The sequence below is a fragment of the Oryx dammah genome, unplaced genomic scaffold (assembly GCF_014754425.2).
Source record: "Oryx dammah isolate SB20612 unplaced genomic scaffold, SCBI_Odam_1.1 HiC_scaffold_14, whole genome shotgun sequence".
In the NCBI taxonomy this organism is placed as follows: domain Eukaryota; kingdom Metazoa; phylum Chordata; class Mammalia; order Artiodactyla; family Bovidae; genus Oryx; species Oryx dammah.
Genome location: NW_024070198.1, coordinates 16,610,233 through 16,630,135, shown reverse-complemented (window position 1 = coordinate 16,630,135; position 19,903 = coordinate 16,610,233). Strand labels below are relative to the sequence as shown.

Below are 19,903 nucleotides of genomic sequence, written 5' to 3'. Positions count from 1 at the left end.
TAACAGGTGAACTGAGAACTTCAAGATGTAAAAGTTGGATCCATTAGATCATAGAAAAAGCAAGAGATTGCCAGGAAAACATCTACTTCTGCTTCATTGACTGCACTAAAGCCTTTGACTACGTGGATCATAATAAACTGTGGAAAATTCTTTAAGAGATGGGAATACCAGACCACCTCACCTGCCTCCTGAGAAATCTGTATGCAGGTCAAGAAGCAACAGTTAGAACCAAACATGGAACAGTGGATTGGTTCAAAATGGGAAGGACTGTATATTGCCACCCTGTTTATTTAACTTATATGCAGAGTTCATCATGTGAAATGCCAGGCTGGATGAATCACAAGCTGGAATCAGGATTGTGGGAGAAATATCAATAACCTCAGATATGCAGATGACACCACTCTAATGCAAGAAAGTGATAAGGAATTAAAGAGCATCTTGAGAAAGGTGAAAGAGGAGAGTGAAAAAGTTGGCTTAAAACTCAACATTCGAAAAACTAAGATCACGGCATCTGGTCCAATCACTTCATAGCAAATAGATGGGGAAACAATGGAAACAATGAGACTTTTATTTTCTTGGGCTCCAAGATCACTGCAGATGGTGACTGCAGCCATGAAATTAAAAAATGCTTGCTCTTTGGAAGAAAAGCAATGACAAACCTAGACAGTAAATTAAAAAACAGATACATTACTTTGCCTACAAATGTCCATATAGTCAAAGCTATGGTTTTTCCAGTAGTCATGTATGGATGTGAGGGCTGGACCATAAAAAAGGCTGAGTGCTGAAGAACTGATGCCTTCAAACTGTGGTGCTGGAGAAGACTCTTGAGAGTCCCTTGGACAGCACGGAGATCAAACCAGTCAATCCCAAAGGTAATCAACCCTGAATATTCATTGGAAGGACTGATGCTGAAGCTGAAGCTCCAATACTTTGGCCACCTGATGGGAAAAACTGACTCACTGGAAAAGACCCTGATGCTGGGAAAGATTGAAGTTGGGAGGAGAAGGGGCTGACAGAAGATGAGATGGTTGGATGGCATCACTGACTCGATGGACATGAATTTGAGCAAACTCCGGAAGATGGTGATGGACAGGGAAGCCTGGCATGCTGCAGTCCAAGGGGTCACAAAGAGCTGGACGTGACTGAGTGACTGACTGATGACAACCCATTTTTCTCCTAAAATGCCCTGGCTCCAGGTTTCTAAGATGACCTGATTTACTTAGCAAAATAGGCAAATCCATCAAAATTACATTTCTGTGTGTACTGTGATTTCTGTCTCATTCTCTGCTTTGGAAAGATATTTCCCTTCTCTAGAACCATAGCTATTGACTTATGTTCTGGTTCAATATCATCCTGACTCTGAAGAAGTTCATCTGCTAACTGCTTCTGTTGTGTCCGACTCTTTGCAACTCCATGGACTGTAGTCCACTAGGCTCCTCTGTCCATGGGATTCTCCAGGCAAGAATACTGGAGTGGGTTACCATTTCCTCCTCCAGGGGATCTTCCTAACCCAGGGATCAAACCCAAGTCTCTTGCATTGCCTGTACTGGCAGGTGGCTTCTTTATCTCATAGTCTTTCTAATACATTCTGGCTCTTTTCCTATGAATTTCATCACTTCCTTTTAGAAGATAATACTGCCCCCAATTTTTAAGAACTCCATACTTTTATTCTGTTCTCTCTCTTATTTTCAGCCTCTTCTTACTGTCAAGCTTTTTTATGAGTAATCTACATCCACTTCCTGTTTCTTCAACATCAATTGCTGAGTACTACTGACATTGGTTTAGTTTTTTCTCTAAAACTCTTTCTTATTTACCAAGAAGACCACTCGGGAAGAGGTCAAGGCAACCCTCCTTCAAGACTGAAGCAACTTAGCACTCATGTATGCAAGAAGACCACTTATGAACTTTTGCTATGATTCTGGCTATATGCCACAAGTTTTGTAGATAGTGTTCTCATTGTTATTTTAAAAATAGTCTCTAATTTCAGTTTTGATTTCCTATTTAATCCACATTATTTATAGGAATATTTTTTTAATGTTATTATTTTACTTTAAAAATAGGAATTTTTTAAAAGGGGTTTTAGGATCACAGCAAAATCGGTATAAAGTACAGTTTCTACATACGCAGCCTACCTCACTATCAACATCCTGCACCAGAGTTTTAATTTATTATGTTTGTTGCCAATAAAAGAATTGTACTTGTTATAATCCATGGACCTATACTATCCCATCATTAGCACTCAAAATCTATAATTTACAGTAAGGTTTACTCTTGGTGTCCTATGTTACACGGATTTTTGTCAAAACACATAATGACACATATCCACAGTTACAGTACCATACAGAGTAGTTTCACTGCCCTAAAAATCCTGTGTGCTCTGCCTATTCATCCCTCCCTTTTCCTAATTCCTGGTGAACAATGACATTTTTACTGTCTGCATAGTTTTGCCTTTTCCATAATGTCATATAGTTGGATCTAGCCTGTTTTTTAAAAAATATGTGTTTAAAAAAAATAAATAAATAAAAATATGTGTTTAGATGGGGAGAGAAAAGGCTATCCTTTTAATTTCTATAATGATGAGATCTTTTGGCCCTTTATATGTGTCATGTTACTCAAACATAGCACAGTATATAAGCCAGCATAATCATCATTTTTATAGAATTCTACTGTACTTCTAGTAATACTGTTTGTGGATAGGGTCTAGAAGTTAACTCCAATTTCTCTAGGAAGTTGTGGGATATAGATGAAATTTCTATGTCCAGCAATTTCTTCCAGCAAATTGATAATGCAAAAAATCATTTTTTTTACATAATCCAGAATGACTGGGAGAGATAAAGGTTCCACAAATCAAATCCTTGGGAGTCTTGGCCTTTGCCTACACAGTCTAAGGACTGTGGAACTGCCTCTGTCATCATCCATGTGGCTCTAATCCTAACCATTGAAGAGACACATTCCCTTACACATAGAGACACTTACTGCCTTAGCGGAGTGATTATAAATAAAATAAATATCTTATATATTTACAAATACAAATAAAAATAAAGCAACATCCAAGTAAACTAAACTGTTCCTACCACTTATCTAGGGTTTCCCTTTTGTAGGCTTTGTGTGATGCTTTGCTGAGGACTGGCATTATTTTTCAAGCATAAAGTTTATTACCTGCAGAAAGCAGATCGTAACGACTGTGTCACAGGTGTCAGAGGAACACCATTTTCATCTAAGGCCCATGATAGAGAATAGCTTAGTTTTCCTGACGTCAAAAGACAAAGTTCTTCAGTTCCATTTTCCTCAAGAAGAAAGGGCACATCTGTTTATAAACGGTATTAAAAATATATGAATATTTGAGCACATTACAGTTTTTTCCCTTTACATGTTCCTGGAACCCCAGAAATACAAAGTTTATGCTGACTGCAAGCTCTATTCTTACAGCTCTCCTTCAACTCCTACCCAAAATCCCTCAAGGCAGACTGTTTCAAACAGACTACAAACGAGAGGGGAGAGAATTTATCTGAACACATTTTCTAACCATTCTTTCTGGGAGTGGCTGCCAGCAAGGAAAAAAAAACCACTGGCAGCAAAAAAAAGGCTTTCCAATGTGGTTCAGTAGTAAAGAATCTGCCTGCCAATGTAGGATCAGGAGAGGTGGGTTTGATCCCTGACAGGGGGTACGGGGGTGGGGGAAAAGATGCCCTGCAGTAGGAAATGGCAACACACTTCAGTATTCTTGCCTGGGAAACTCCATGGGGGGCTGCAGTCCATAGGGTCACAAAGAATCTGACACAACTAGCAACTGAGCACGCATGCTAGCAGAAAAAGAGCTACTGTTTGGCTCCTTTCCTACATTCTTCAATTTTTTCCCTCTCCTCATCTTCTTTCTCAGTCTCCAGAGAGCTCAGTGATAGTTCTTGAAACTTCTGCCAAGTACTTAGTGCAGCCTAAATTTTTCTAAGTCTTTTCTCCTGGGTCTCCACAACCTGCTTTTCTGCTTCATCTGGACTTTATCTAAGCAGACTACATCCCTCCCTCATTTTCTCTACTTTCCTTGTTCCTTTGCCTGCTTATTTGCTTCTCTCTCCTCCTTGCTCACTCATTCATACTCCCTTTCTTTTCACCAGATGGACACAGCAATTACAACACCCCAAGGAAGGCGAGAGAGAAGGGAACTGTGGGAGAAGAGCAATGACAGCATTCCGGCAGACATGCTAACTTAAATTGCAGGAGGAGGAAAATCAACTGAAAGACAGTAAAAAAAAAGTCCCTTCTTCTTTCCCCTCTCTCTTATCTCTTCTTTTCTCTCTCCTCTTCCTTCCTCCCCTATTCAGTTCAAAGATGAATCAACATGTCCTGGAACATCTTCAGGCTTTACTAAAGGTCAGACCATCTGGTGGGCTTCCCTGGCGGCTCAGCTGATAAAGAATCCACCTGCCATGCAGGAGACCCGGGTTCGATCCCTGTAGAAGGGAATGGCAACCCACTCCAGTGTTCTGGCCTGGAGAATTTCATGGATTGTACAGTCCATGGGGTTGCAAAGAGTCAGACATGACTGAGAGACTTTCACTTCACTTCAAAGGTCAGGTAGGGGCAGAGCAATCTCCCCACTTAGGTGTGGAGCTCACATTATACAAAGCACAGTGCTCTTGTCTCAGATGCCCTAGGAAAAGCAAAGGAGCTTGTCCCAAAGTTTAGATTTCCCAAAGATCTGAATCAAGTCAAAGTTTTTAAAATTAGTTTACTCTCTGGAAGAACTTAATTCATTTTAACCTAACACTGTAAATACAGGATTCCTTTTTAATGTTTAATTGTGGTAAAGGCCACATAATGTAAAATGTACTATTTTAACAACATTTAACTGTACATTTCAGTGGCACTAAGTATATTCACACTGCTGTGCAATTCTCACCATCTCCCGAATTTTTCACTTTCCTAAACTGAATCTCTGTCCCCACTGAACACTAAATCCTCATTCTCCCTTCCCACCCCACAACCCACCACCTCCAGCCCCTGGCATCTACCAACATATTTTATGACTCTATGAATAAGATTCTTTATTCAGATGAATGACCCAGGGTCATTTAGGATATAGAACTCATGAAGGAAATAGGAGGGAAGACATATTTTTAATAAACTTACTGCTTCCTACTTCTCCATATGCAGGTATGACCAGTTTATCAGAGCTAAATTCTAGATATTCCAAAATAGTTTTGCTTTTCAACTCTGTGCTGTTAGGTAAGGGTAAATACAGTTTTGCCAATAAGCACGTCTTTTTACTTATTTCATAAACCTAAATATAAAAGAAATGATTGATAACTCACTGAAAGTACAAAATAGAAAAAAACTAAAACAAAGATCATCACTAACATAATTCTTTTAAAAATACTAGAATGTAAAATAGGTATTTCTCTAGAGCCTTTGATCCACATGACTGTGATAAAATGAGGTAATCTTATGTGTTTAAAAGTACAGTGCCTTTCACTGGTTTCAAAGAAATCAATTGAATAAAAGGATCAGAAATATAGTTCTGGGAATTCAGTACATATAACACAATACCCAAAGAACTTACTTTTGTGTAGCATTTTAAAAGTCCTTTATCTTATTTAAACCTGATAAAAATTACAGGAAATGGCCATTACTCTTCCCATTTTATAAATGAAATGAAATCTCTATATGAAACTCTATTAATTTTTATTAAAAGTGATAGAAACTCAGGTTGAATTGCCTAAGAAAAAGGGAGAGTTGTTGGCTCATGGAGTCCAAGGACAGATTAAACAAGCTATGTAGCAGAGAAGGGAGGAAAAGTCCCAGAAGAAGGAGTAAGGGAGGCGCTGAGTATGCTGTTCTACAGACATCTCCTGAGTAGGTCTTATGATTCTGCATGCTGTGCTTTCTACTAGAATTCCATCACTGCCATAACTACAAACCCAAATTTTTTCAATAGGAAAATCTCATTTTGACTTATACTCTGTTATCAGTGTCTGGGGAAACAGTGATATGTGCTCTAAAAGAAAAGAAAATCAAGGAGGGTAAATGCCCCTTAAAAGATAAAAAAGAATGTACCAACCAAAAAGACAGTAGATAACCAAGAAGGCAGAGAGAAACACAAGACAAAGAGACAAGTATTTTTCTGGTCATCTAAATGCTGTTCCTATAAGAGTGAATTTAAGCCAACACACTGGTCCCTTTGCCAAAGGCATTGCTAATACAGAAAGGTTTGCAGCAGTTATAGCTAATTATAGCTAATGGATTTTAAGTATTTACATCTCTGAAAAAAATTTCTTATTTTAAGTTAGTAAACTGGCTAACTAAAAAGAGACAATGAACTGACAAATATATTCAAATATTCAGTTGGCATTCTGCTTTTACACATCAATCTTGCAGACTTGTTTAGGGTATGTCCATGCATTCTCATGGAACTGTCAAATTCACTTTGGAGGCCAGATCCTGGACAGCAGCATATGTAAAGGCAGAGAATGACACCTGGAATCTCCCAGGAGATGACTTGTCCCCAATGGCAGCTATCAACACCTGTGTAGTTGAGATGATGTGTCGAGAATGAAAATAGGCATTATAAGTGGAGAAACCGTAATATTTAAAAAGTCTAAGTAGGGAATTGCAAAAATATATGGGAAAAGAATCAAAAAAGAAGTTCAGTTCAGTTTGGCTGAAGTGAAGAAGGAGTAAATAAAAATAATAATAAAATTAGAAATGTAGGTTCGTATGTGTTCATCAAGGGCATATAGATTTATTTATCTATTCATGCAGCTGTTAATGGTGTGAATTGTCCCTAGATAGATTCATTTCTTTCTCTGCCTCGTAGTTTGTTAGGCTAATGTGCTAATTGATGAAGATGAAGGATTCAGAATCTACACTTACCTATTTTGGGAGAGGGGGTGATTTTAAACTTCAAGAGGTTAGATTATGATATCACAATTTATTTTAGGTACAATAGTAGGAAAGTGTAGTCAGTATATTTTAAAAATAAAAATTTCAACAATGTACACCCATGGCTGATTCATGTCAATGTATGGCAAAAACCACTACAATATTGTAAAGTAATTAGCCTCCAATTAAAATTAATTAATTAATTTAAAAATTTCAACAGAGGTACATTTTAAAATGATAGTAACTTAATAGCACAGATGAATAAAATGAATACAGCTTTTGATCAAGGATAGCACAAAGTTATTTTAGGCATTGAAAAATAACTGATTTAGATTTGTAATAATAATCTCCCCATGTCTCAGACTCCACTCCACACTCATATAACACAAATCTTTACTCCTCCTAACTTTTCTTTCAGGTTTAGGTTCAAGTTTAACTCTTCCATTAGCCATCAAGACTTGTTGTCTAGACTCTATTACTGTTTCTGATTTGTGTTCATTATCATATTTTCTTCTTTTAGTCCCGGGATTCTTATGATGGGGTCTTTAGGAAGGGATCAGGGGTCTGCTACATGTGTGTTTCTTCATCAAATTCTTTAAAAAAAATTTTTTTAAAGATGAACAAATATATCAAAAGACTGAAATCACCAAGCCAAGGTTGGGGCAATTTGAAGAAATTATTCAACACTGACAATTGCTATACTACTCATAGTTTAAAACAACCTTCTTTCACCTCTTCCACCTCACTAATAAATGAATAATGCTGCATGTCCAGGGTTGGCAAGAATTATAGCAGGAAAGAAGTATTTAGAACAACTGCAAATCAAATAATTTTGTACTTAAAGCATAAAAGACTACCGATGAATTTTAAGTATATTGTTTATAAACATTAATATCTTATCTTAATATAAAAAACTTACTTTTAATAGTAACTAACAAGAAATTTTTAAATTATGTATTGTATAAAATAATATACAAAATTAAATGACAATGGCATACCTCCAAGCAGATTGTTTCAGGCCAATATATTAACTGAATATTGAAAATTTGCTGAAACATGACTTTAAAATCAAACTGTAGAGGAGATACTGAAGTGCAAGAAACCTGTTTATCGTTGTATAAGATTTTAATAAAATATTTAAGCTTTTGAATTTTGGCTCTCCTCTTTTGTTCGTACCTAAAAATTAAATAAACCTTTAAGAGACCCTTGAAAAGCAAACCAGATATAAAATATTATTCTTTTCAAAATATACCTCAATATATTAAAATATGGTAATTTTAGAGGACAAATGCTATTTTTAAGCCCAATAACATTTGCCTATCCTTTATCTACAGATAAGAAATTTCGCCTTCATGTCAATGTATGGCAAAACCAATACAAAATTGTAAAGTAAAATAAAAAATAAATAAATTTAAAAAAAAAAGAAATTTCTTTAAATCAAAAACAGAAAAAGAACTAAAATTAAAGTACCATAAATCATTCAACTATTTATTTTACTAAATTAGAACTTAAAGAGATTATAACACACCCCCTATAAGATGTTTTATGAGAGGAAAAAACTGAGGGACTTAGGAATGGGGGTGAGGGAGCTTGCATCAAGAATTCAAAAATATTTTCAAACTTTTAAAACACACACACACACACATTATGTTTTCAATAACCTCAAGCAGGTGACTCTAAGACAACAGCCTTGCTGTGTCCTCTTAAAGGTCTTTGTGAATCTCTTTAGGCTTTAGGTTATATATTCTTTTTTTCTAGGACATTGTTTCTCTGAACCCAAAGATCAGAGGCCAGCCAGAAAGGTTAACTTCTTGGGGCTACTATGACAACACTTGTTGGGGAAAAAATGGATCCATTCAATAACATGAACTCCTAAGGCATCTTCCCTCCACCCATTCATTCATTCTCTCAACCAACACTTATTGACTATCTTCTCAGATACAAGTCAATTGACCTAATGATAGTTAAGATTTGATCCTGATTTTCAGAAGGTAAAAAACTAGTTGGAAGATAAGCCATAGGCTGAAACATAAAATTCCCTTCTGTTCTCCACCCTGATCATCCAGCATAGCTGCCCATCTTCTCAATAATCTTCTCAAAGGGGTATGGGACAAAAGATTACTTATTCTTCCTATCTCCCTGGTGGTCTTTTTTTTCACCTTCCTCCCAATTACCTTTAAAGAAATATTAATAGTTTCATAAAATATGTCCCTTACGTTGCCCTCTGAAAGTAGTTTAAATAATGAGCTTATCTACTGATTATGAGAATCTGTTAATTTGGGATTATATTCATCTTCACGAAATCTTGCCTTTTCGCACCTGTAAACTCTTTTTAATGTTCCCTTAATCCATGTACTCCTTTTATCTCTCTCTTTGACATAAGCATATTATTCTTTTCTAAAGACTCAATTCTTATTCAACTGGACATTTTCAGTGGATAATGACAGCAATGCCCCATGACAGCAATAGCTGTGAAAAGACATAAAGCATTTAATTTCCTTTTGCCTTGACTTCCTCTAAGTTTTAGCTTAGCCTTTCCAGCCCAAATATCTTCTTTTCCTTCTTTTTCTCCTCTTTATTTCCAACTTCCATTTTATGGCTGTTCTCTTATCCTTATTTAGATGGTCCCTCGATGGACGTGGGTCTGAGTGAACTCCAGGAGTTGGTGAAGGACAGGGTGGCCTGGCGTGCTGTGATTCATGGGGTCGCAAAGAGTTGGACACGGCTGAGCGACGGAACTGAACTTTGTGGGCATCTTACACAAGACATTATCTTGGGCCCCTTTTTGGAAGTAGGTGTGGAACAAATAAAACATTGCTTCACTGCTCTACTTCTCTAGTCAGAAAGAAGGTAATGATAATTTTGCCTTTGTGTTTGCCACTCTTTACGTTCATTTAAAAGTTTAGCCACTTAGTCATTCACTTAATGAACATGAATATTTATTGGACACCCACTATCTTCCGACACCGCACTAAACGATGCACATTCACAGTGCTCAAAGATGAGCTGGTACCAAACGGTTCACGCGAGAGGCTGCAAAGCTGCACCTAGTTCAGTGCTCTAAGTTGCTACATCCTCTTTAAGGGAGATGAGATCCAAAGGCTTAGAGATGGGAGAAATGGGGATCGGCATGATATCTGTTATGCATGGATTTCCTAGGAGTAGAAAGAAAACCTTAAAGGTCAAGGAAGAAGTTACAAGTGGGAAAGAAAGAAGCTTGTATTGTCCAAGTAAAAAAATTTTCCAGAGGGTCCTTTCTAATCAGAACATTTTCTATGAAAGCCAGGAGATCCTTCAACAAGCAAGGATGACCATATAATCCTACTTTTCACAGTGGCTTTATAGTCCACTTATTTATACCTGAACAAAAATTACTACCATAGCAAAACAAAAACCAATCATCACACCAAACTGGTTTATGTCCCACCTCAGTCATAAACTAGAAGCTCAATACCCATCTCTAAAATGAGGATAATTATCATAGAACTATGGTAGCAATTTAAAGTGCAAATTTATTTTTTAAACTCAGCAATCAGGAAATCTAACATTATTAAAGAAACAATACAGTAAGCAGATAACATATAATGAAGAAAAATAATCTGAAAATGCTTAAAATAATTTTGAAAATGCTTACAGTGAACATCTAGATAAGTTTGTTAATTCTTCTGTGAAAGAAAGTTGTGGTATCATGGTAATTGGATTTACTATTTCAATATCTGTTTCTCCAAATTCTGAAGCTAAATATGAGAAGCTCTAGAAACAGAAAAATAAATAATTTATAATGTAAGTTCACTGTTTAGGACAATTATTCTTAAAATTAAACTTTTTATGTGTCATTTTGTTGGGTAACTATTACAAATATCAAGATTTCCTATTCTATCACTATTCTATCAAACAAATATTATAACCAGTTAGGATGAGTTGAATGTTAATTTGCAGTGTAAATACCTCCTGTTTCTTCCTGTTCTTAAATGCTTTTCCTTCAGTTTTCTTCTCAGTCCCAGACATTTTTGACAATTCTTGTTTTTGTTCATCACATTTATTCATTTTTAACCTAATTAATAAAATAATAGAATTATTTAAAGCAGAGATATGGAATTATTTGAGTTGTTAGAGATCTTGCCAACACACTACACACATACATCCCAATTTCTTACATTAAATAATTTTATATCCCAAGGAATTTATCAGTATGATACACATACATATATATGCATATAAATATAAAATTTCATAAGCTTGTTCTCAGTTTTCACAGATTTCTCCCTACTTACTGAATACTACCAGGGAAGCCCAGTTAATTTACTGTTAGTATTTTTACACCCTTTCTAAGGATATTAAGAAACTTCTCTGGTGAGAATAAGGAACCAATGGGGATGGAAGATATAAATTTAAGGGCATAACCCATGCTTCCTCTCATTTTTTTTAATTTAAATTTTTGGCCACAACAGGTAGCATGTAGGATCTTAGTTCCCTGACCAGGGACTGAACTCACACCCCTTGCATGGTTAAGCGTGGAGTCTTAACCCCTGGACCACCAAGCAAGTGGTAGTCCAAGTGGACCAAGCAAGTCCCTCTCATATTTCTTAAGCTGTGAACATGAGCATGTGTAAGGGCAAGACACTATAGCAACAGTAAGTGGTAAATCAGTTATAGTCCTTGGGGTTTATGCATAAACAGTAAGGATTTCATGACATTACTACCAATACAGTGACTGCCGCCACCACCACCACCACTAACAACGACTACTACTGTACTACTATTATTTCTACAACCATTACCACCACCATCACTAACAACTACTGCAACTACTACTGTTACTACTAGCTAACTCAGACACTGTAGTTACTAAGTACATGCCAGGCAATGTTCTAAGTACTTTACATCTATTAACTCACTCAATTCTCACAGCATCCCTACGAAGTAGGTGTTACTACTATTCCTCTTCCATTAGTAGTCCAGCAAAACCCCAGTTATCTGGAACACTTTCAGATGGCAGGCGTTTACACTTTTCAGTACAAAGGTTAGTCTTTATATTTTAATCTTTTAAAAAGGAGATTCTTTGATATTATATGCTCTGTTGGGAATAGAAAATGGTGCAGGTGCTCTGGAAAACAGTTGTCTTAAAGCTGTAACTACTGTTTATATATTCAAGATACAAATTCTTTGTTGGCTACATCAAGCAGTTGACTAACTTCTGGATTTTTTCCCAGTGTCTGTTAATTCCCAGTGATTAGTGGGTCTCCTCAGGAGACCTATCAGAACAAACAGAGCAGCCACTCACCTCTGAAACTGTAACTTTACTGAAGTGCTTGTAAACCCTTGTCGTTCTCGAAGGGATTTTATCTGTTTCCACGTCCGTAATATACTGTGTAGTAGGGAAAAGTCCTTTTCCTTTTCTAACTCATAGAGTTGTTTTGTATCACTGCAACAATAATGTTAGATTAAAAATACATTAGTGAACTGGGCATATACCCAGAGAATTCAAAAAGACACATGCACCCCAATGTTCACTGCGGTACTATTTACGATAGACAGGACATGGAAACAGCCTAAATCTATCAACAGAGGAATGGATAAAGCAGATGTGGTACATAAATACAATGGAGTATTACTGTCACAGAAGGAGTGAAATTGGGTCATCTGTAGAGACATGGATGGATTGAGAGACAAAACAAGTATCACATAGGAACGCATATATTAATATATGGAATTTGAAAAAAATGGTATAGGCAATCTATTTACAAACCAGAAATAGAGATACAGGTATACAGAACAAACATATGGATACCAAAGGGGAAAGGAGGGTGGGTGGGATGAATTGGGATAGTGGAATTGACATACACACACTATTGATACTGTGTATAAAATAGATAACGAGAAACTACTGCATAGCACAGGAAAATCTACTCAGTGCTCTGCAGTGAAGGAAGTCCAAGAGAGGGGAGATATATATATATATATATATATATATATATATGATTCACTTTGCTGTACAGTAGAAACTAACACAACATTGTAAAGCAACCAAACTCCAATAAAAATGAAAAAAAAACTCACCATGTTAGTGGATTAGAGCTACAAGTCATTACAAATGGCTTCAAACAATTTATTGCACTAACTCTTCTGGGCTCCCCACCTCATTTTTTTTTTCATTTCACTCACATCTACATATAGAGAATGAAATTCCATTTAAAGATTTATGCGTCTTTAAGATTTTTCACTATTTAAAAGTACTCTACTAAAATCCATGTATTTCCAGGTTTTCTTGACATTCTGTAGTATATTTATCATACTTTTTTCAGATTAACAATCAGAACTACTGCTTCAAATTTAGAAGTACTTTGCCTGATGGGGTAGTGAGCATACTACTTGAGTATCAAAGTAATATAATCCAGTCTATATAAAAATGGACTGCTTAACCCATTTAGATATATTTAGGTTTAACTTCACCATTTTCTTTTGTGGTTTTTCCTTGTCTCATGTTTCTCTGTTCTGTTTTCTCTCTCTCTCTTTTTTTTTGCCTTCTTTTGGATCAGTTGAGTATTTTTTATTATCTCATTTTCCTCTTGATTTGGAAACTGTATCTTTTTATTCTCTTCCTTTAGAGGTTATAAGTTAAAATTTAAGTCCTTGATTTACTAAAGTCTTAATCGTCAATGAAATATCTTTAATTACTCTTACCCTTCTCCATTCTTTACTCCATTCTAAAAATTTTATATTTTAACTCTGTTTTTTAATTGAAGTATAGTTGATTTATAATATTGTGCCAACCTCTGCTGTACTGCAAAGGGACTCAGTTTTACACGTATATACATTCTTTTTAAAATATTCTTTCCCAATATGGTTTATCCGAAGAAATTGTATTCAGTTCCCTGTACTATGAAGTAAGACCTTATTGTTTATCCATTCTAAATGCAATGGTTTGCATCTACCAACCCCGAATTCCCAGCCCCTTCCTCTCCTTCCCCACTTGGCAACCACAAGTCTGATTGCTATGTCTGTGAGTTTGCTTGTTTTGTAGATAGGTTCACTTTAGATTCCACATAGAAGTGATATCATATGGTATTTGTTTTTCTCTGACTTATTTCACTCAGTATGACAATCTAGTTTCATCCATGAAACTGCAAATGACATCATTTTTAATGGCTGAGTAGTATTCCATTGTATATATGTACCACATCCTTCCTTATCTATTCATCAGTCGATGGACATTTATTATAGGTTAGTTCCATGTTTTGGCTATTGTGAATAGTTCTACTATGAACATAGGGGTGCATGCATCTTTTGAATTATAGCTTTACCCAGGTATATGCCCAGAAGTGGGATTGCTGGATCATGTGGTAACTCTATTTTTAGTTTTCTGAGGAACCTCCATCCTGTTTTCCATAGTGGCTATACCAACATACATTTCCACCAACAGGGTAGGAGGATTCCCTTTTTCCACACTCTCCCCACCGTTTGTTACTTGTAGACTTAATGATGGCCACTTTGACTGGTATGAGATGGTACCTCATGAGGTGGCCAAAGTACTAGAGTTTCAGCTTATAAACAACAGCAATTTACTGTTTTGTATATACTGATGGTTTCTATTCATTCATTCATTCACTCAACTACTATTTACAGAGACAGTTCACCATATGCCAGTACTTGTACAAGGCATATGTCAGCTTCCTCAAGTAACAACGTTTACACTGAACAAGTAATAATGTTTATACTGAACTAGGCTATTCTTGGAGAAGGCAGTGGCACCCCACTCCAGTACTCTTGCCTGGAAAATCCCATGGACGGAGGAGCCTGGTAGGCTGCAGTCCGTGGGGTCGCTAAGATTTGGACAGGACTGGGCGACTTCACTTTCACTTTTCACTTTCATGCATTGGAGAAGGAAATGGCAACCCACTCCAGTGTTCTTGCCTGGAGAATTCCAGAGATGGGGGAGCCTGGTGGGCTGCCGTCTATGGGGTCACACAGAGTCGGACATGACTAAAAGTGAGTTAGCAGCAGCAGCAGCAGGCTATTCTAGGAAACCCAATTATTTAAAACAACTTGCCTCCAGTGGTTAAGAATTTGTAGAGCCATTTTAGGTCAATGGGCAGGGAGTCAGAGAAATTCTTTAACTGTCAAATCACTCAGAGTTGTCATATCTTTGTGCGAGTTTAACTTTCTACCCAATAAGTCCCTCCCAGAGAGTTTTCCTGCCCTTGGAGATTCCTAGGCACATAATTATGTATTGTCTTTAAATTATTTTTCCAATTATTTTATACTTTCCTAATTTCTCTTCCTAACTAGTCTATTAGCTAATGATTCCCAAATTGTAGACCATTTTAAAAAATAAGGGTCCTTAACTCTACATACTCATTGAGTATTGCTTTTAGATTAAATTAGTAATATATCTTGTACATATGTGTATGCAGACTAGTTCTCAAACATACAAACACTTCAGATAAACATGATTCAAGTCAATTGAAAGGTATCAGTAAATTTGTAATAGTTTTTAATCAACATATATTTTTAAATAAATAGATCATATTAATAAAACTACAACTACTTTCATGTGATACTTCTATTAAATATTTTTACACAAAAATGTTACAAAAAGTTGGAACCATTTATTTAACTGCCTAAAGACTAGGGATCTTCAGCAGTCTCACTCCTGGGTATACACCAGAAAACAGGAAATCTCTAATTGGAAAAGATACATGCACCCCAGTGTTCATAGCAGCAGTACCTCCAACAGCCAGAAGATGGAAACAAGTCCCAAGGGTCCATCCACAGATGATTGGTTTAAGATGTGTATATCCCCTCACACACACAAATATGGAATATTACTCAGCCATAAAAAAGAATGAAATATTATAACTTGCAACAACATATGGACCTACAGGGGCTTCCCAGATGGCACTAGTGCTAAAGAACCTGCCTGCCAATGCAGGGGGATATGAGAAATGCGGGTTTGATCCCTGGGTCAGGAAGATTCCCTTGGAGAAGGGCATAACAACCCACTCTAGTATTCTTGCCTAGAGAATCCCATGGACAGAGGAGCCTAGTGGCTACAGGCCACAGGGTCGCAAAACATCAGACACGACTGAAGTGACTTAGCATGCACACATGCGTGGACCTAGAGAGTATTTTACTTAGTGAAGCAAGTCAAAAGAGTAAACAAATACTATATAACATCACTTATATGTGGAATCTAAAAAACAATACAAATGAATCTGTATACAGAACAGAAACACACTTGGAGGCATAGAAAAGAAACTTAAGGTTACCAAAGGGGAAAGGAGGGAAGGAGGAACAAATTAGAAGTGTTGGGTTAACCCAAACTATTACACATAAAATAGATAAGCAACAAAGACTTACTGCTTAGCACAGGGAATTGTATTTGATAAATCTTATAATGGCAAATATTTGATAAAACTTATAATGGAATATAATCAGAAAATTACAACTGAATCACTTTGCTGTATACCTGAAACTAACAAAATACTGTAAATCAGCTATATTTCAATTTTAAAAATAGTAAGGATATTGTTAGTTTCTCATTTTACATCTTCCACAGCATAGTGCAATACTTTGTTTAAACAAGCTCCTTAATAAATACTTGATGAATACAAGAATGTCCTAAAACCTACCTTATCTGCCAATAATAATCCTGCAAAGATTTTCTGGTCAGCTGGCTTATTTCCGAATTTTCATTTGCTAATTTGGTAGCATCCGTCAGTGCTTTAAACTAAAACAAAAGAGCTTTTTTGGTACACTTCATCCACCTGTTACTATCACTCCAATTCACCTGTAGGTCTAAGTATGTGCATCAGAAACACAAGTGTATACTTTTTTTGTATTACTGTCTTGTTTTCCAAAATATATTTCATAAAAGTACCTTCAGGCAGAACTGAAAAAGAGCCTCAATATTTGTCTAAGAAATAAACCTTATACCATGCAACTTCTAGGTAGTCATTTGATCAATTAACATAAGGAAATGTCAATCAATCAAGATAGAAGATTGAACACAGGAATCTATTTTATCTTCTACCTAATTTCCCATGGTTACAGAAAAGATATCTATCTGTCTTTATCCATATCCACTGCCATCATCACAACCATATCTACATAAGTATTTTATAATTATATCTACATCTATAAAAGAATAAATATATAGCAACATAGGAAAAGAAATCAAATAAAATCAACAAAATGTACTGAAGAAACTATAAAACAAAGAGAACTATCCACAGAGAATATTGACAAAGAAATAAAACCAGGGAAACTGTTCTCTACAACAGGGATAGGCAGAAAAAGCCTATCACAGTTAGGGACAGTTTGTGGGAACTCCAAGACCGGAGTCAATGGATATAAACTTCTACTGCAAGACACAAGGGAAGACCTCAACAACTGTGAAGACATGCTGAATGCCTGGATGAGGAAACCCAATTTTTTAAAGATAAAATTTCTTTCACAATATAATAACCAGTGGTTCAGATGATAAAGAATCTGCCTGCAATGCAAGAGACCCAGGTTCGTTCTGACCCTGGGTCAGAAGATCTCCTGGAGAGGGGAATGGCTACGTACTCCACTATTCTTGCCTGGAGAATTCTACGGACAGAGAAGCCTGGTGGGCTACAGTCCATGGGATTGCAAAGAGTCGGACATGACTGAGAGACTAACACTTTCATTTTCAAAGCAGCTGCAGTAAAAATGGTAGGAGAATCTTTAAAATAGAAGTTGACAAGCTAATTCTAATGTTCATATGGAAGATCAACTCTATAAGAACATACAAATTTTATTCTAGGAAAAAAACCAATGAGGAGATACTTGTCCTTAGAGAAGTCAGGGTTGTTCATATTGTTGAGCCATCAAATTAACCAGCTACAGAACTGCCCTAACTTAGAACTTTTGATATACAAAGTCATACCTTTTCCCTATGGTTTAAAGCAACTGAGAGAGCTCTCTGTGAATTGTAACCAAAGATATGCTAAGTAACCAACGATATGCTAACTGATAAAAATCTAGGAAATTTAATAAATGAACAACAAAACCTAAAGTCCCCAAAGAAAAAAAACTGACAGATTTGACCTCATAAAATTTTAAATATTTCCAAGAGATAGGAAAAATGAAGTCAAAAGGCAAGTAACAGAATGGGATAAAAATATTTAAAACATATTCAAAAGATATACATTTTGTACATGCAATGTGTGTGTATGTCCGTGTGTAAATAGTTATATGTGTATATATATTTGTACATATATATATATATGAAAACTCTTATAAAGATAACAAAGCTATACAGAAAACTGGGCAAGTAATACCAACTATTGGTTAGGACTCTGGGAAGTAAGCTCTGTCCTGTACTATCAGTGGAAATTCAAACTGAAAAACTTTCTTGGAAAGGCAATTCATTACTCTCTGATAAAAATTTAAACTTCATGCACCCTTACTCTTGACCAAGAACTTTCACTTCTACAAATCTAGCCTACAGAAGTTGTTACACATGTGCTCAAATACATAGATACACAGATGCTCGCTGCTTTATTACTTGTAATCATAAGAAGATGGAAATGACCTAAGAAGTAATTTATGAAGTCATTCATGACCATAAGAAGTGTCAAGAATGAGGAGTGATTGAACATATTAAAACACATGTATATTATGAGTCTATATATAGTGATATGGGACAAGCTCCAAGACTTGTAACTTTAAATTACAAGTAATTTTAAAGTAATTAAATTACTTTAAAAAAGACGTAATTTAAAAAAGCCAAGTTGCCAAATAATACATACCAGAAGATCCAATTTATCTTAAAATCTATCATGGAATATGTATATACAGAGAAACATGGAAAAGAGATCTTTAAAGCTGTAATTTAAACCATGAGGTGAAGATTGAAGTGGGACTTTCACGGTATGAAACTTCTACACTGAATCTCTTACAGTGGGAAGGAACTCCTGTATTACTTGTGCAATTTCCCTCTTGTGTAAACTAGAGGGAACAACAAAAGAACTCTGCAAAACTGAGGATCCGTTCCACGCTTTTATACTGTCTACAACACTTCTCCGTGCTCTTTACGTGGAATTCACATTCACATAACGGGACATTTTGCGGTTTAAGAAATCCTTGGAGGTCACTGAGTCTCCTACTACTTTGAACTTGCTTTGAACACACCGCGAACGAGCAGAGCCAGATATTTCACATGAAGGGACTAAAAGGATGCAAAAATTATAAATCAGTATTTTGGCAGGAGACCAATGGTCACACCCTGCAACTCTTGGTCTTTTTCCCTCCCTCCTACAGTTCTCTTTCATTTTAGAAGGGCATACACGTGCCCTATCAAATTTCTCTTTTCACAATTTACCAGGAAACTGGAGAAAATGTTTATGTGCATATTTATTTAAAATAAATAAATAAACGTGCACATTTTTATGTGCACATTTTAAATAAATAAATGTGCACTTTTTATGTGCACATTTAAAATAAAGCGAAGAAAAGTAAAAAGCAGCTAAGAAATTACTTTTGGCTCCTAAGAATCATTAATATAATAAAGACTTTGCAAATAATGATCCCTCAATATTATTTTACACAGAAAGCCATGCTACACGAAAAACAAATGAGTTTTTATGTACAGTAACAGGTAGTATTCTAGTGAAACAAAATTGCTATTGCTAGATCAGGATTCAAAGATTACACAACAGTGTTGGAAAACTATTAAATAGACAAATCATATTTTCAATGACCTACATCTTAGTTTCAGAGTTGGTTCTTTCATTAAAAAAAACAATGGTCATATTAAACTAAAAGTTAGAATATTCAACTTTTGTTTTAGGAAATATTCTGACCTTATTAATTCATAGGCTTCATTTAGGAAGTACTCCCACACATTCGCTACAAGAAAACTCAATCAAATGGATTAAGTCCTACTGTTTCTGCACTTGTACTTTAAAAAGCAAATATATTAAGGTATAACTCATTTCTAGCATATTGAAATGTCTTGGTGGCCCTACTAGGCTTGATTATTTAACTAAATACCTCA

At 35.9% G+C, this 19,903-nt stretch overlaps 1 protein-coding gene across 1 annotated transcript in view; it reads right to left on the bottom strand.

Annotated features, from left to right (window-relative positions):
* The window catches only part of CC2D2B (coiled-coil and C2 domain containing 2B), a 94,542-nt gene that overhangs the window by 59,355 nt on the left and 15,284 nt on the right, over positions 1 to 19,903 (bottom strand). The window contains 7 exon segments of the mRNA XM_040254625.1: positions 3,160 to 3,307; positions 5,131 to 5,281; positions 7,878 to 8,055; positions 10,514 to 10,632; positions 10,828 to 10,933; positions 12,164 to 12,304; positions 16,512 to 16,609. Coding sequence (XP_040110559.1) covers positions 3,160 to 3,307; positions 5,131 to 5,281; positions 7,878 to 8,055; positions 10,514 to 10,632; positions 10,828 to 10,933; positions 12,164 to 12,304; positions 16,512 to 16,609 — 941 coding nt within the window.